Source organism: Rhinolophus hipposideros (assembly GCF_964194185.1).
Source record: "Rhinolophus hipposideros genome assembly, chromosome: 18".
NCBI lineage: Eukaryota > Metazoa > Chordata > Mammalia > Chiroptera > Rhinolophidae > Rhinolophus > Rhinolophus hipposideros.
In genome coordinates this window covers 7,236,350-7,249,705 of record NC_138064.1, presented here as the reverse complement: position 1 = coordinate 7,249,705, position 13,356 = coordinate 7,236,350, and the positions used below count along the sequence as shown (strand labels likewise).

The following is a 13,356-nucleotide window of genomic DNA, read 5'->3' as shown; positions in this document are numbered from 1 at the left end:
ACTTGGGCATATCTCTTTGGGGGCCGGCCACATTCAGCCCCACTATTCCAGCCTACTCAGAAAACATGGGAAAGGCAAATAATTTCTACTCTCATTACATATAGCAGTTGTAACTATAAATGAACAAATACAGAATATGAACTGCAATGCTAAAATGTTATTTGAGATGAAAAAAAATATTTAAGGGGAAAATAGTCCAGGGGAAAAATACTGAAACTAAATCAATGACGTAAGTTTGAGATTTCTAGCAAATGCCTTTCCCCACTGTCCAGTCTTGGAACGGTGAGGACCACGTACTTTCTGAGTATTCTATTGTAAGGCCCTTGAGGGCTGAAGTAAATTCTGTGGTCAGAACCCAGAGAAGCTACTGATGTTGGTCTTTGTGACTTTTAAAGAAGCTGAAGGGTCAGCCAGAAGATCAGAAAGAAATACCTCTGGCTGCTTGCTCAGCGGGACTATTGCAGGGAGTTCTGCTGTTTGGGACCTAGGTAGAAGTCTAGGTTAGTGAAGAGGTGGAGTAAGACCTGACTGCAAAAGCCAGGTCTTTGTTAAATTACAGAATCTTAGACAGGTCATTTTACTTGACCATCAGATTTAGTGATGAGTGTTTCTGTACAACAATCTGCCAAGACGTTTTCTGACCCATGTTTGGATGCTGGTGCCTCTTCCCTCATTCAGCTTAGTGGTTAATAGTAGCTTCATCTATCCATTCTATAGTAACATCTAACAGGGATCTCATCTGTGTTTAATCATGAACAAGCTGGTTCTCGTCTTCCTGTATAGAGGACCAAGATGCTCCCAGCAACTTAGCTCTTCTCTCCCCGAATCCTGACACTTACCCTTTGCCACACGTATGAGAGTCATGAGTCACTGCTGTAAGCAGCGACTCCATTTTCTAATCTTAGAGCTCTTCTTGGCCATGGTTGGAACGTATAGTGCAGAGGCGCTGGGTAGCAGACCAAGACAAAAGTGGCTGAGAATGATACAGGAAATGAAGGAAGTGGCACCTCCTCCCACACTGGAAATTTCTACAGGAAACTACTTTAGTCCCTGTGGGATAGGGCAAGGGGATATACTTTGAAGGGAAGCAGTGAGGGAATGAGAGCATGACAAAGCTTGAATCCTCCAGGGTTTCCATGAGAAATAAGGCAAGGATGAAGAGAAGCAGAAGCATCCCTGGGAAACAAGGGCTGGCAGGAATAACTGAGGAAGAAGGCCCTAAAGAATGTTAGAGCCAGGCTGGAACCAACATCCCAGGGGCTGGCTGGTCCTGGGAGGGTCGTTGGTCAGAGAGCTACATATAAATTAATATGAGGGCATGAAGTGAAGATAGGAGTGGCAGAGTAGGGGAAGATGGACGGGGTTTAGGGAGGCTCAATACGCAGAGGGAGCTGGGAAGTGGGCCAGGGACCAGGCAAAAAAGCAGTCAGAGGGAAGGCTCCTAGGAGAGGGCTGCGCCCCAGCTGCTCAGCCAGGGATCCCTGAGTCCAGGGAGCAGGCACTTACAGATGCCAGCACCTTGTGCCCTTCGATGGCTAGACAGGGTCCTCTCTGGGCTAGGCCTACCTGGGGTTGAGCCACGTAACAAAGTCTCGGTGTGATTTCCAATCGCAAAAAAGGGGAGTTGGCGACTTATAGTTCAAAAAGTGAAAAAGAATTAAGGGCTCAGGACTCTAGGACAAATTAAATGTGGGTATTTAAATGGTAATGTAGTTTTATTTTCTAATATATTACAATCTGATGAATTGTTTCACAAACATTTATTGGTTTCAGAGTGGGTCTATTTTAATTACCCCCTCAAGTCTCCAGCTTGCATTCAAATTAATTGCCTTTCAGCACTGTGGTAACTGGTCGTAGAGATACGAACCAGCAAAGTGGAGAAACCAACAGCAGCTGCCCAGCAGCGCCCTGGCTCAGACGACAGCGGGGATGTACCCTTTCTGTCACGGGGGGAGGACTTGTGCATTGCTGCACCCCTGGGAGGTGGCACTCAAGATCTGGGTCTCCGTGCACCACCTCTTAGCTGAGTGAACCTGGGCAAGATGCCTGTTTCCTGAGCCTCAATTTTTTCATCTGATATTTGGGATAAAACACTCACCTCCTAGACATCTTGGGAGGATTAGAAGTAATGGATGTGAAATTCCCATCACAGCTCCAGGAACAAAGGCTAGGGCCGCTATTGTTACCTTCAGATCATGCTAGAATAGATACATTCACTGTCGGTGACCAAGCATGAACCCAGAGGCACCTGGGACTGGGGGTCGGGGGGAGCCTCCACCGATTGCCGGGCTCACTTCTCAGTAGCTGTGACTGGAGGAAGGGCTTCCCGCTTTGCGTCAGCTTATATTTCACATTCACCCGGGGGGCTGGTGCCTCTCAGCCACAGATGTTGGCTACTTCTCAAATGAAATGCCATCTTTTCCTTAATAAAGAGGCTCCGTGTTCTCTAAAGTCATGTCCTCCCCAGGTCATCTCTGTGGCATCTGGACTTGTTGGCAGATTATATTGGGCTCCAAGACAGAGATGAACGATTTTTCCAGAACTCTGTTTAGATGTGAAGGGAAGGTACGATTTGAACAGAATACCTCTAGAACTTCTGGAAGAGCGTTCCCTCATTGTTAGCTTAGCTTGCTGAGGGCAGAGAATATGGCGTAGGTTTAAAGAGAAAGTATTTTACCCACAGCCCCTTGTTTTGTTCACTTCAGAATTCTGCCTACAAGAACAGCTCACTGGAGTCATTTGGATAAAGTATTAAAAACAAACAAACAAAAAAAAACTACTTATAGGAATAGCTCAAATTAGATAGCAGAAATAAAATGTTTACTTGAGTATTTTGTCCCTGTCAGTCTAGTAATTTGGCACTTTAAACCTATATCCACAAATATTTCATGTCATATGAAAACACTTTTTGTGGCTACTACCTTCTGAAAATAATCCAAAATATGTAAGATGCTTAATTACAAAAATGTTTATCATAGAGTTATTTATAACAACAGTAAGTTAGAAACACGCCATCAGTGAAAATGTGGTTAAATAATGTTGAAGATGTCCAGGTGATCAGATGTTATGTAGTCATTTAAAAGTATAGAAGCTTTAAGACTAAGTACTTCAATTATACTACAAGTGAAAAATATGGGCTGAAAATTGAGGTACAATGTGATTATAACTATCTATCTCACTAGTTACATAGATGCATAAAAAATACTAGCAGAAAATACATTAAAATATTTAAGAGTGGAAAAATTCAGTTCATCTTCTAAGTTTCCTTTAGTTTCTGCAATTTAGTTGCCTCTCTTTTGTAATAAAATTAAAAACAAAGAAAGAAACAGACACACTGAGAAAGGAGAAAGAAGCGAAACCCTGGTAGTTATTATGATAAAAAGAAGATAATGTAAAAGATGGGCATTTGAATAAATGCAAGAAATGGTCATCAAGGGGCAGAACGGAAGAAACCCTGCTTGTGATAATCTTAATGCAACACATCCTAAGTGAATCGCGTGACATGAAAATGAAAAAACAGCCTTCTCCAGTGACATCCTCTCTTTGCCTTATTACAGTTGTTTCAGTTCTTCGTTGGGCTGTAAGGAAGCTTAGAGGTGAGCAAGTTACTAGCACTGCTGAATACCAAACTCTGTGTGTGTGAAGCCCTCCTGCCTTGCCAGCTCCCTGAGACGTCTTTCTCTGTCTTTTGGGGTTGCAGGGGTTAAGTAGGCCAGATCACGTGGTGAGGGTGGCCAGACCACTGCAACACTGGGCACTTGGGAATTCCAGGAACACAAACCCCCAGACTGAAATTCCCCGGGAACATGGCACAATCCTTGGGTAACAAGATATTTGCAGCAAGATCCCCATTAAGGAGGTGGGGGGACGTGTAAGGATCAGAACTCACAGAACACGTTAGTACCTACAGGCGTACAGGTCAGTGCAAAGCTCTTCCCCAGAATGGGAAGACTTCAGAGTGCTCCTTAGTTTGGAGAAGGGAAAATAGTGACAAGGCAATGTGGCTCTTGCTTGGTACGAAAACAAAGCTTCTGAGTTTCAACCTCACAGGGCCGCACGTTTAGCTTTCATTTCCCTTATGAGTAACCAGGAGCTGTACAGTCAGAAACAATGACTGCAGAAATAAGAGCTCGAACCCCAAATGCTGCTGGCAGTTGGAACTGGTGTTTTTGATTAGTGAGGCTACAGCTCTAAGTTCACTTGAAATCGTCTACACAAGCATTTTTTGTTTACAATTTTGGTTGAAGACCCAGGAGTTTCCTTTCAAACTTCAGAAATAGGACAGGTCTAGGAAGATGACGGTGAGAGCAAAAACTCGAAGAAAAGAAGGGCGGGGGATGGTTCCATGTTCCTTAGTCATATAATGTCCTCAAATGGATTTTTTTAGAGTTGACATTTCTGTTTTGTTGTTTCCAGACGGCTTCTGCTGTTTCCAGACATATTTTTCTTCTTTAACCTACCCTGAGGCTGTCCTTAGCGTGAAGCTGTCGTTCCAGAATCTTTTCTCAAAATATTTTGGATGAAATGCTGCTTAGTTTTCCCTGAATGATTCAAGTGAATGATCCTATTTGTTTTTGATGAACATAACAGAATGTAGTTTGTTCTAAGGAAATCTCAAAGGCAGGAAAACCATTTGTCCAGCAACCTTTTCTCACTGTTCTGCCTCTTTGGGCTGGAGCTGGGGCTCATCCTGGCTGCTCACTGGTGTCCTTGCAGAGGGGTACACGAGGGTGGGCGCAGAGTGTGGCTGTGCCACTGGCTGGCTGGCTTTCCCCTCTCTGGAGAGCTCCTGCAGTAGAGGACACTTCTGGACTGGAACAGAGAACTGATATTTAGCTGCTGACTCCTGGGTGAGGTCACGGAGGTGCCTGGGGGAGCTGCAGTGTCTTCCTCAGTTTCAATGGCGTGTTGGACCCATGAGGTCCAGGTTTCTCTCTAATGCTAAGATTCTATGACTTTGCCTTCTGATCCCTGGTGCAGGTGTTCCGCTGGCCCTGAAGACACATTCGTGAATCATACAACTTTGGTGGCTACTTCATTCCTGGGGACAAGGGTGGGTATGAAGGACCACAACGAACAAGGGAGAGGATGGTAATGACTGCTAGGGAGAGAATGACTGGGGTTGGGCTTGTTCTCTCACACTGAATGATCAGGGGGCTGAATACACCCCTGGGCCTATCTGCTCAACGTGTGGCAGGAGAAAGTGAAGCCAGGGGTGGAGTGGGAAGCAAAGGGGAATGGAGGACATGGTTGGTGGGACCAGGACTTTAACAAGAGTCTGGCCAGGTCACCCAAAGCTCCCCATTACCGACACCAAGGCCACCGAGCTGGCACCTAGGGATCTGAGTGAGACTTCACTGCTCTGCTCCCAACATGCAGGCAGCCACGCAGCACCATGGATTCTACTTTAATTCCTGCCCTTTATTGATAATGGTAATCTCCTCTGCCTCATCACTAGAGGCCCATTAAGACACCATTTTTTTTATCTCCCTTTCTTTAATGCCTTTATTGAGATACAATCTATATACCATATAGTTCACTGTTTTAAATTACACAAATCAGTGGTTTTTAGCATATTCACAGAGTTGTATATAATTTCTCTTTTTTTTATAAGTGGAGGAAGAAACAGAATATAATTTTTTTTTAAACAGAATATAATTTATATTCATTATCATTTCAGATAAGTTTGGACTTATTGTTTTCGTTTTAAATTTGTCACTTACCATGTTTCCTGTTTATTTTTCCTTCTTGTCTTTGCTTGGATTTATTGGGTTTACTGTATTCCATTTTCCTTTCTGATAGTTTGTAAGGCATACCAACTTCTATTTACCAAGTGATTATTCTTAAATTTTCATCAAGAATTCAAAATCATATATATATATATCATATTTATAATTTAAAATCATATATATGTGTGTATATATATATATATATATATATATATATATATATAGTTGTTTCTGTACAGTAAATACTACCTTTAACCTCCTCCCAGTAAGACAAAAATCTTAACATACAAATTCTCTTTTATTTTCCCTCTATGTTAAAACCATCAGGCATTATAGTATTGTGTGGGAGGGTAATATTTTAGATGTGATTTTGTTTCATTTATATACTGATTCACTACTATATTTTTGGTATCTCATACATCCTTTTTCATTTTGCTGGAATACACACCAATAATTCAAGGAGGATCTGAGAGAGGTAAGTTTTCTGTGTGTTCATGATCAGAAAATCTTTCCTCTTCTCTCCCTCTTGAATGACAGTTTGGTTGAAAGCAGAATTCTAAATTCAAAGTTGTCTTTCAAAACCGTTCATATTTTTTTCCCCAGCATTCTATATGTCAAAAGTCTGATGCTGATTTATTTGTAATTCTTTTATAGATTATCTGTTTATTTTTTTTAATGTTTGGTTTCATTCATTTAATAATTATTTATTAAAAACCACTTATGAGACAAACTAAAGAAGACATAAGAAAATGAAGGAACATATTATGTTCAGGGACTAGCAGACTCAATACTGAAAGCTATCAATATCTATAATTTCAAAGCAAATCCATTAAAAACCCCAGAAATGTTTATAAGCAGTTTCTATAATTGATATAGAAAGTCAGTATAGCTCAGGTGATCTTAAAGAAAAGAAAGCTGGAAAAGCTACACTATACATACCTGATATAAATCACAATGGTGATTTAGACAGTGTATATTTGCACACGTGTAGATCAATAAACCAGTAGTCCATAGTGGAGTCCTTAAAATGACCTAAGTTGAGTCATATCTGGTCATAATTTATAGCAAAGGTAACACTGCAGTTTAGAGGGAATTAGGATGATCTTTCTAATTCATGATTCTGGGTCAATTGGCTAGCCATACGGGAAAAAACTAATCATGGCCTCCTACCTTGTATTATATAAAAAATCAATTCTTCATGGAATGTACATGATTATAAAATGAATTCCAAAAATAATTTTAAAAAAAGTTAAATAAAACACATCATACTATCTTTATTGCCTTTGGGTAGAAAACGATTCCTTAATAGGACAGGAAAGCGCTGACTCTGAAGAAAAATTTGATAAATTGGTTAACTAAAAATTAGTTCTATTAATAAAGAGACACCAATTAAATACTGAAAATTAAAATGAAGAAGATATTTGCAACACATATATCCAACAAAGGAGTGATATCTAGGCTATATGAAGAACTACTACAAATCAATAATAAAAAGGCACATGACCAAATAGAAAGATGGCAAAAGATTTTAACAGGCACATCACAAAACCAGGATAGCCAAGTGTCCAACAAATATATGAGAATGTGCTTATCTTTATTATTCATCAGAGGAACAGAGTAAAACCACATCTATGACAATGAAAAAAATGAAAAAAGGCAGAAAAGTCGGAGCATTCTTGACATTCTGGAGCAACTGAGACTCTCCCCAACTGTTAGTGGGAATTTATATTGCAAACTGTTTGCAGTTTTTACTAAAACTGAACATATGCATACCCTACTATCCATCACTTCCACACTTAGGCAAATTCCCAACAGGAACGCATACTTATTTTACAAAAGATATTTATAAGACTGTTCAGAGTAGCATTGTTTATAATACACTTATAACTGGAAATAACACTATTTAATTGTCCATCAATAATAGAATGGATAAATTGTGATATATTCATAGAATGATATAATATATTGCAATAAGAATGAACTAAAACTATACACATGAATGAACCTCAAAATACAATATTGAGTGAATGAAGCTAGACACACACAATAAAAGGAGACTGAATTTATATAAAATTCAAAGCAAACAAACGTACAGTATGATGCTAGTTGTCAGGACAGGGATTTTCTTTGGTGAAAGTATATTTACTCTGTTACAATTCAATGAGTTGTATACTTATAGCTAAATACTCCACTATATGTACGTTTGTTTTTGAGAACAATATTTACATACATTTTTAAAAACTTCATTAGGTGGAGAAAAAGGAACCCTCATACACTGTTGGTGGGAATGCAGACTGGTGCAGCCGTTATGGAAGGCAGTGTGGAGGTTCCTTAAAACATTACGAATAGAATTACCATATGACCCAGCAATCCCGCTCCTGGGTATCTACCCGCAAAAATCTGAAAACATTTATCCATAGAGACACGTGTGCTCCAATGTTCATTGCAGCTTTATTTACGGTGGCCAAGACATGGAAACAACCAAAGTGTTCTTCAATAGATGATTGGATAAAGATGTAGCATATATATACAATGGAATACTACTCTGCCATAAGAAAAGATGAAATAGTGCCATTTGTGACAACATGAATGGATCTTGAGATTACAATGCTAAGCGAAATAAGTCAGACAGAAAAAGTCGAGAACTATATGATTTCACTGATATGGGGGACATAAAACTGAAAACAACAAAATAACAAGACACACAAATGAAGAAACGAAAACTCATAGACACAGACAATAGTTTAGTGGTTACCAGAGGGTAAGAGGGGAAGAAGGTGGTAGATGAGGATAAAAGGGATCAAATATGTGGTGATGGAAGGAAAACTGACTCTGGGTGGTGGACACACAATGAGATTTATAGATGATGTAATACAGAATTGTACACCTGAAATCTATGTAACTTTACTAACCATTGTCACCCCAATAAACTTTAATTTAAAAAAATGCAAATAAAATATTATATTTAAATTTTTTTAAAAAGCTAATAGCTTACAGAATATCTTGGAATGTCTGGGAACCAGGCTTGGTTGCTACAAAGCCATGATCCACATAGTTAGGGAAAAATATCCAACACTACCACGGGGTTAACAGCTGGAACATCACTGACTGGCTACAGCTTCCTGAAGTCCCTGATGAGTAGCACTAGGTCCTAGTGCCAGAGCAACCCAATATCCCCCATGGTCTTGCCAAGTGACTTGATCTCTCATTGAGAGATTAGAGATAATGTCACACTGACATTCTTCACTGGCCTCACTTCTGCCTCCAAGTTTTGCAGTAGTGTGACAAGACTAGCAAAAACTAGGTCACATAAAAGCAAAAAGTCTGTACAGAAAGGCAGGCAAGAAAGGGTTGGAAGGGATGCTGAATGAACTAACTATAGGATCTGCTATAAACCCAGTAAAGGAAATAGGAAAGTGAGAAATCCAGAAAGAGGGATGAGCAGCTTTCGAGATATAGTAGTATCGGTGTTTCATCATCACATGGTCTGCAAGTCAGTTTTAGGTGAACTGTCTTGACTACGTGTGGTGTGTGTGTGTGTGTGTGTGTGTGTGTGTGTGTGTGTGTGTGTGTCTATGGGACCCTCTCAGGAGGTCTTTAAGCTATTAAAGATTCAGCATCGTTGCTATTCCGTGTTTTCAGTCTGGAGTGGACAGACATGGAACGGCAGTCTTTTTTTTTTTTATAGTTTTATTTTATTTTATTTTATTTTTACATCCCTCACACCGTGAACCCCCCGCCCCCCATCCACCACCACCCCGACCTCACACCGAGCCATCACATTATACACATAAAATTATAGTTGGCATTCATTAATGTCCAGCCTCTGGAGTACAATGCCATGACCAGGCATCCACAGCATCCCTGAGGTGGTCTCCCAAACAGGACACATGTCCATCGGACACCCAACAAAATCCCCAAACACTATTGAATAAGTGGAACGGCAGTCTTCATTCTTAAGGTACATGGAGTTTCTGTCACGCAAACAGAGGAGTGCCGAAGTCACATTGCCAGTGCCAGGGGGACGTGAACACCTCTGGAAGCTTGTCAGTTACACTGGGCTTTGTCCCTTCCAGGTGCCTCCTGAAGTATGCCCGCCCACAACGGTTCCTCGTGTGATCCCATACTGACGTCCCACTTAACCACGCTCTACGGCGCAGTGCTCGTGGGAGGGCTGGCGGGGGTCGTCTCCATCCTGTTCCTGCTGGCGAAAATGAACACGCGGTCTGCGACCACCACGGCCGTCGTCAACCTGGTGGTGGTGCACAGCGTGTTCCTGCTGACCGTGCCCTTCCGCTTGACCTACCTCGTCAGGAAAGAGTGGGTGTTCGGCTTGTCCTTCTGTAAGCTCGTGAGCGCCATGCTGCACGTCCACATGTACCTCACCTTCCTGTTCTACGTGGTGATCCTGGTGATCAGGTACCTCATCTTCTTCAAGCGCAAGGACAAAGTGGAGTTCTACAGGAAGCTGCACGCCGTGGCCGCCAGCACTGCCATGTGGCTGCTGGTGGTCGTCATCATGGTGCCTCTGATCGTTTCTCAGTACGGGAACAACGAGGAGTATGAGGAGCGGCAGTGCTTCCGGTTCCACAAGGAGCTGGCGCATCCCTCCGTGCAGGTGGTCAACTACCTCATCGTCACTGTGGTCATTGCCACTGCGGCGGTGCTCTTGGTCCTCCAGGTCTTCATAACCATGTCCATGGTGCGCAAGCTACGCCACTCCTTGTTCTCCCACCAGGAGTTCTGGGCCCAGGTGAAAAACCTGTTTTTCATTGGGGTCATCTTTATCTGCTTCCTCCCCTACCAGTTCTTCAGGCTCTATTACTTGTACACGGTGGCCCACTCAAATCACTGCGACGACGACGCGGCGTTTTACAATGAAGTCTTCTTGAGTGTAACAGCGATCAGCTGCTTTGATTTGCTGCTCTTCGTTCTTGGGGGAAGCCACTGGTTTAAGCAGAAGATAATCGACCTGTGGCGTTGCCTTTTGTGCCGTTAGCCATAGCATTCGGATTGGCCTCCCGAACACTGGGAGTGAAAATGGCTATAGGGAGGCAGGAATGCTCTCTCACTACTGATGAAAGCCAGGGCTCGATGCAGCCACACAAAAGGACTACATGAGGTCAGAGCATTCGTTCCAGTCTTTGTGTAATCCCTGCCGTGTACGGATACCCATCCAAAGACCAGTGATGTTCAGTCCACCTGGAGTTGCAATAGTACATTCTTTTCCAATCACAAAAGGTCTACTTGGCCCATCCAAGCACTGTGGGTCTAATGGTTTCTGAACTTTATGAGCTTATGCTAGTTCCCTCAGTTTGAAAACATGGTCTTTTCTTAAGCTTTGGCCAGGACTCAGCCCTGTAGTTCTTTTCATTTCACTTAAAACCTTAGGTAAATTAATGCTGGCCGTGATTCAACTCCAAAGCCACAAACGCTACTTTGCTAACCAGATAAGACGTCCATTCAACTCACCTCCTGACAAAAAGCAGGTAAGGGGGGAGAACAGTAAGACACTTTTCTAGATTATCATAACTTTGGTCGGAAGTCACTTATGTAGAAATCAACAGAAACAGAACTCTTCCTGGCCTACTTCTATAAGGTTATCTAGATTTATCCTTTGAAAGGTCAAGTTTAAGGACTTGGGTCCACTCCCTCAATATCTCCAAAAATCCTTACAGAACTTCTTGAACATATCTAAATAACGGTGAGAGTGTAACAGAATATTCCTGACCAATATGCTGCTAGGCATGAAAATGAGTTCCCACGGGAAGTGATTAAAATTTTTTCCCTTTTCTATTTTTGAAGACTTTCTTGGTCGACAAGCAATTTAGATTTTCCTTGAAGACAGAAAGTTATACTGTAATCTTTAGAGTTCCCTTCAACCCTCAAAGTTATGTCTTTAAATAAATGAAAAGGATATTCTTTAAAATAGAACTTTTGAGAAATACGTAGAAAAATCATTAGATTATGAGATCAGGCTGCTAAATTGATACATAGGCTTATAGGTTTTCTTCCGTCCTGCCCATATTTCTATTATTCCCCTTAAAGTTTCATATTTTCAAAACTTTCCAAGGAACTGATCCACTTTCATATTCAATGCTTCAGAAAACCTGAAGCAATTCATGGTAGGAATAGAACTGAATGAATTAAGGTTTTTATCCCCCCAGCAGTGTACATGTTCAAGATTCAAAGATTTTTCTTAATTTGCTATACTGTATGAATCCACAAATTCATCAGATAAGTAAGAAATATCCTGTGAGTTTCTATGATTACTAAAATGACTGAGTCATAAAAATTAATTTTGAGGAAGAAAAAGCAACAGCATACTGTATATGACTTGTTCCCAAATTTCTTCCTGTTTTAAGTTTTCATTTCTGTATCCTTTGTTGTCTTTTAAATTATATTTTGTACTTCTTATTTGTCTTCATTTCCAATTTTTCTTAGTTTTTTATTTTCCTCACTTTGGCCCATAACATTTTTAAGAAAATGTCTAAGCGCATAAAAATGTTAAGAAAATTTGTAACACTCATAAAATTTATAAGGCAATAATTATAGCAAAATATTTAAAAATTAAAAAAAAATACTTATAGGAATTACATCAAGTTTCTCTTCTTATATATCTGTGTCTTACTATCATAATATCTGTTAGCTTGTAGATTGTATTATAATTTTTCCACATTTTAAATATGTGAGGTCAGGCAATTATGCTTTTTTTCTATATTATTGTATACAATAATGAAAGGCCTATTTCTGTGGGTCTATAAGAAATGTTACTCGAAATATAGAAATGCAATATGCCATAATATAAAATATCTTATTCATCAATATTTACAGAATAAACTAAAATTTTCAACGTGCCCGTGCTTTGTCTCTAATTACTATGAAAATGAAATCATGCAGGAGTCAGGGTGACAATGGCCTCTCAGGCCATTTTTGGATGTTTCAATGAAAAGAAAGTACTGCTAGCATTTGGTGGCTGGGGCCTTGCACACAGCTGTTTGCACAATAAAGAATTCTCAGGTCTTGCTCTGTATTTGAAAGCACAGGCAACAAAAGCAAAAATAAACAAGTAAGATTCAAAAGCCAAGGAAATTGTCAACAAACTGAAAAGGCAATCTACCAAATGGGAGGAAATATTTGCAAATCATATATCTGATAAAGGATTAATGTCCAAAATATATATTAAAAAAAACTCACTCAACTGAAAAAGAAAGAAAAAATCTGGTTAAAAATGGGTAGGAACTGAGCAGACATTTTTCCAAAGAAGACATACAGATGGCCAATAGGTATATGAAAAGGTGTTTGACACCACTAATCATCAGAGAAATATAAACCAAAGCCACAATGAGATATCACCTCCCATTGTTAGAATGGTTTTCGTCAAAAAGACAAGAGTTAACAAATGTTGAAGAGGATGTGAAGAAAAGGGAATCCTGTGCACTGTTGGTGGGAATGTAAATTGGTATAACTACTATGGAAATCGGTATGAAGATTCCTCAAAAAATTAAAAAATAGAACTATCAGATGATCCAGCAATCTAATTTCTGGATATATATCCAACGAAATTGAAAACAAGATCTCAAAGAGATTTCTACACTCCCATGTTCATTATAGCATTATGCACAAT

At 40.3% G+C, this 13,356-nt stretch overlaps 1 protein-coding gene across 1 annotated transcript; it reads left to right on the top strand.

Annotated features, from left to right (window-relative positions):
• The first annotated feature begins 9,448 nt into the window (after positions 1–9,448).
• GPR141 (G protein-coupled receptor 141) lies at positions 9,449–12,360 on the top strand. Its single transcript, XM_081079654.1, has one exon. The coding sequence runs from the start codon at positions 9,820–9,822 to the stop codon at positions 10,726–10,728; it is 909 nt and encodes a 302-aa protein (XP_080935780.1). The 5' UTR covers positions 9,449–9,819; the 3' UTR covers positions 10,729–12,360.
• Positions 12,361–13,356: the final 996 nt, after the last annotated feature.